Genomic DNA, 4746 nt, shown 5'->3' with positions numbered 1-4746 from the left:
GTGGCCGTCTGCAGCCGAGGGACAGGGCTGCACCGGGAGGGATGGGGCAGGGGCAGGGTTGGAGTTAGGGTTAAGGTGGGGGTCAGGATCAGGTTTAAGGTTAGTGTCAAGGTCAGGCCAGGGGTCAGGGTCAGGGGTCGGCGTCAGGATTAGTGTTAGGGTCAGGGTTAGAGTTAGGGTTAAGGTTACCGTCAAGGTCAGGATTAGGGTTAGGATAAGGGTTAGGGTCAAGGTTAGGGTCAGGATCAGGGTCAGGATAAGGATCAGAATCAGTATAAGGGTTAGGGTTGGGGTCAAGGATAGGGTCAGGATCAGGGTCAAGGTTAGGGTCAGGATCAGGGTCAAGGATAGGGTCAGGATCAGGATCAGAACCGGGATAAGGGTTAGGGTCAGGGTCAGGGTCAGAGTTCCAGTCAGGATAAGGATCAGGGTCAGGGTCAGGTGTCCCTTCCAACCCTAACCATTCTGTGATGCTGTGATTCAGGTGAGGATGCTGAGTGCATTTCCTTACCTTTCCAAATCCGGCCTTCTGCTCCATTTCCCGGGGACTGTCACTTTCCTTTGCTGCTCCACCGGTGACACCGGGGGTGAGTGGGGACCTCCTGTGCCGCTGGGGGGGAGAGCAGCAGCGCCCGCAGGCACTGGGGTGCCCAGTCTGTGAGTGTGACGGGGCCAACCGGAGCAGACAGCGCTCTGCTGTGCCCTGAACACATCATTTATTTGTATTTTATTTGCTTTATTTATTTTATTTAGGTCGTTTCACTAGGTAGAAAGAACGGGGGATGCTTATCCCAGCCCGGCCCCACACTTGGTACCCGACCTTCTGGAGAATTACTGCTCCCAGTCTGTAAGGGGCCATAATACTTATCTCCACGGGGTGGAAAAAGGGAAGCGAAATCAATAAGCGGCTGTAAAACCTTTTGAAGAGGTTCTCTGCAAAGTGCTTTTTATTTTATTTTATTTTTATATATTTACCCATTCCAGCAGCAGCCAAGCCAGCGGGAACTTGCACCCTCACCTGGAGGTTGCGGGACGATGGGCACAAGCGCGCCGTGGCACTCGCTCCGGCGGCTGAAACAGCCCCGTGAATTTTCCAGAATCGGCTCAATATGGTTTTTTATTTTTCCATCGGGAATAAAACAGGCGCTTGCAGCCAGATGCAGAACGGCACGGCTGGTTCCCCAACGGCACCGCAGGCGATGAGGGGACACCGGGGAGGATGGTGTCAGTTTTTTGGGGGGGGGTGGTTTCATTTTATTCTTCCTGGTCCTTTCTGAGCATCTCAAGTGGTATCCCCCATCCCGGGGGAGAGCGGTGACATTTTGGGCTGGACATTGCTTTGGTGGCACTCGGGGCGGATGCTTTTCCACGCACCAGGATGTCTGCAGGGAAATATAAAGCCTTCAAACACTGAGGTTTTATTCTCTGTGCAGCGAGAATATTCTGCAAGAAATAAGGACATTTTATTCTGCGTGTACGAAATAAGGACGAAGGGAATAAAAGCACCGCCCGGGATTTTTCCGATGGGATTTGCAGGAGGGAAAAGCAAGCTTTAAATAGCTGGGTTCCACGTCTGCACTTTGGGGTGCCGGTGGCTCGCTGTCGGCAGAACCCCTGCGGGATTTTGGCTTTGCCGAGCGACGCCGCGTCCCTCGGATGGTGCCGGCAGCATCCCCACCGCCCTGGGGATATTTTTATCCTCCTCGCAAGGCGGCAGCGCTGACGAACTGAAATATTCATGGCTGAAGGTTCCGTCCCCGCGGGCAGCAGCCTCGGGGCCCTGCGCTTTGCGGGGGCTTTGCCGTGATTTTCAAATCAGGACTGAAGTGTGGTCAGGATGTGACCCCGGAGGGGGTTTCCTCTGCCGGGGATGCGTTGGGAGCGAGGAGCAAAGGGGCCCTGAGCATCCCGCGCTGAAGGGATGCCGACACAGAGAGCTCGCAGCAGGGAGAGGGGCAGGAGATGAGGAAAAGAGGCTTTTCTGCCTTTAAAAACTCTGTCCCCCATTTTGCTTTGATTCCTTTGGTTTTCCCAGCGGTGGGCGGACGGATGGAGGAAGGCTGGACCAGCCTTCCCCACTCAGTTCATCCCGCTTTTCCAGCCCGACTCGGCTGAAGGGGGGTGAGCTGCTGAGAGCTGGGGTGGGCATCGCTGCCCTTAACCGTGGGTTTGGGACACGGGCACCCACTCCGGGTCACCCACCGGGGCAGGACGAGCCCGGGATGCTCTGGAGGAGGCACCGGCGGGGCTGTCTCACCACATCTCGCTGGATGGTGCAGCTCAGAGTCGTCTCCCCCAGGGGATGTGAGCAGCGATTTGAGGATATAAATATTTGATGTTTCATTTCTCGCCTGCTAAAAAGGCACCGGGAAAAAATCCGCAGCTCCGTTTGGCCTCGGATGGATCCTGGTTACGAGCTGCCGGGCTGCGTGTCCCCGGGGATGCGGTGGCGAGGAGAGCTCGGATGGCGGCAGAACCTGGGGACGACGCGGTCTTTGGACCAGCGTCCAGCCTGGACCACGATGCCCAACGCTTCCAGGGGTTGCCTGGATGAGACCCGAGGGGCTCTCTCCTCCCTCCGGCACACGCGACGGACGCTCAGCACCTTATCCGAGTTGTGTGGATGACCCAACCTCACCTCTGAGCTTTGGGGGCTCGAGGACCTTGAGTTTTCCCGTGGCTCCAGTCCCCAGTCCCCGGTGGCAGCACCGGAGGGAGGTGGCAGGACCGGGATGGAGCCAGGCATCATCCCTGAGCCCACGCATGGTGGTGGGGCAGACCCATCCGGGGGAGTTAATGCTTCTGCCGCAGGATGGCCTTGGCCGGGTTTTTGTGCCTCCCTCTGCCTGCGTTCAGCTGCGAGGTTATTTTTAGGTTAGAGTAAAGAGAAATCAGGGGAACCGGCCGGAGTCAGTGATTAAATAGCCATTAAATATTTATGGGCACGCTGCAGCGAGGGGGTGGCCAGGGATGGGGGTGAAAGAGGCGTTTGGTGGGCAAGGGGGTCCTTGGGGCATCGTGGACACGCTCTGCCTCCGGAGACGCATCCTCACTCCCGCCCATCCCCGTGCCGGGTGAAGCGCTTGCCCGCGAGCCGGGTGCGATGGATTTTCCCCTTCGGAGAGAATCTCGCTGCGAAATCCCCATCGTACTTTGAGTTTTGCTGGCTCAGGGTCAAACCCAAGACTGGGAGCTCCTGGTCTTGGGTGGTTTGAGGAACAGAGGGGGACGGTGGTGGGGACGCAGGGCGGGCGCTGGTGATGGATGGTCCAGCCGGGTGGAGATGTCTGGCGCTGGGAGATGCTCCAGGGAAGCGCCGGCTTCGCTGTAGCTCCTCAGGTCAAGACACTGGCAGCTTATGTAGTATTTATTTGGAAATCAACTTAATTTGCTTGATTGGTGTTGATTTCTGCTGGCAGCAATTAGTTTTTGCAGAAGCGAACGCCCGAGCAAATTGTGGCTGCATCCCCCGCTCGTTTGTTTTTAACTCTCCATATTAATTGTCCCTTTTCTCCCGGGGATGTGAGTGTCTGGGTGTTGACTGAGGCTGAGCATTGCCTGGATTTGCGCTGAGAAAAACAGCTCCGGGGTGGAAATCTGGAGGGGAAGGGGAGGAGCAGGCTTTTATTTGCCTAAAGCGGAGGGTTGAAAGGCAGTATTCCTGTCTGCCTCTCCAAGGGATGCTCCTGCAGGATGCGTGTAACTCTTAAGGCGGGAAGTTTTGGGGGGTTAGGGACCAGTCAGGGAAGTTGGGGGGGGGGTCCCTGCACCCCTCTTTTGGGTCCTGTTGTTTGCCAAGGCCACTTTGCATGAACAAAAATCACCATCTCCGGTTCCCCGGGAGAGGTCGTGTCCCAACTCGGGACCTCTGGCTGCATCCGCCTTGAGAGACACGGGGATGGAAATACCCACGTGCAAATGAACGGGGTGGAAAGTACTGCCCAAAGCTGATACTGGCTTAAACTGGTGCGCAGAGGCGATGCTGGACTGTGAGATGCCCCAGCCACCAGGGTCAGCCCCTTCCCAGGGCTCTGCTGCCTGTGTCAGACCCATGAGCATCACTCGGGGGTCCGGGTTATGGGGTAAGCACAGAGGGACCCGAACCCTGCTGCGGTGGGAGGAAGAGGAGTCCGATGTAGCCCTCCAGCTGCCTCAGGACACGGGAGCCTGTGTCCCTCTCCCCCATGCCGGGGGGGGGGGGGGGGGGGGGGGGCTGGCTCCCCCAGGAATTCCTTTGGGTGCCATAGCGATTTGGGAAGGAGATGGGTTTGTGCAGGCAGGAGCTCAGCTGCATCCTGCGCACGGCTGGAGCCACACAGACAGGGAGCAGGTCCCGCGTCCCCTGGGCTCGGGGCGGCTGTCACCGCTATGGCGGAAGCGGAATTCAGGGGTCTGTGTCACCCCTCGGGCAGCTTCGTCCCCACTGGGCTCTGGCTGCTTGTACAGAACCAGTACCGGGGCAAGGAGAGGGACTGGAGGATTCAGGAGGGGCTGGGAGGGCTGGGATGGACTGGGGGGGGGGCAGGAGGGGACGGTGCATGCTGGGGATGGACTGGGGGGGTGCCAGGAGGGGACGGTGCATGCTGGGGATGGACTGGGAGATGCTGGGGATGGACTGGGAGATGCTGGGGATGGACTGGGAGATGCTGGGGATGGACTGGGAGATGCTGGGGATGGACTGGGGCGTGCCAGAAGGGTCTGGAGGAGGTCGGTAAGGGCTGGAGGATGCTGGGGATGGACTGGGGG

At 58.3% G+C, this 4746-nt stretch overlaps 1 protein-coding gene across 1 annotated transcript in view; it reads right to left on the bottom strand.

The window, feature by feature from the left end:
- Nucleotides 1-4284: 4284 nt before the first annotated feature.
- LOC104281957 (mulatexin-like) overlaps nucleotides 4285-4746 on the bottom strand; it is a 1657-nt gene continuing 1195 nt past the window's right edge. The window contains exon 2 of the mRNA XM_009880021.1: nucleotides 4285-4583. Within this exon, the coding sequence (XP_009878323.1) occupies nucleotides 4285-4583 (299 nt within the window). The remainder of the gene's footprint in view (nucleotides 4584-4746) is intronic.

This window comes from Charadrius vociferus, unplaced genomic scaffold (genome assembly GCF_000708025.1).
Source record: "Charadrius vociferus isolate BGI_N301 unplaced genomic scaffold, ASM70802v2 scaffold532, whole genome shotgun sequence".
Taxonomy (NCBI): domain Eukaryota; kingdom Metazoa; phylum Chordata; class Aves; order Charadriiformes; family Charadriidae; genus Charadrius; species Charadrius vociferus.
The sequence above is the reverse complement of the archived record's forward strand: the minus strand, read 5'-3'. Positions and strand labels throughout refer to the sequence as shown.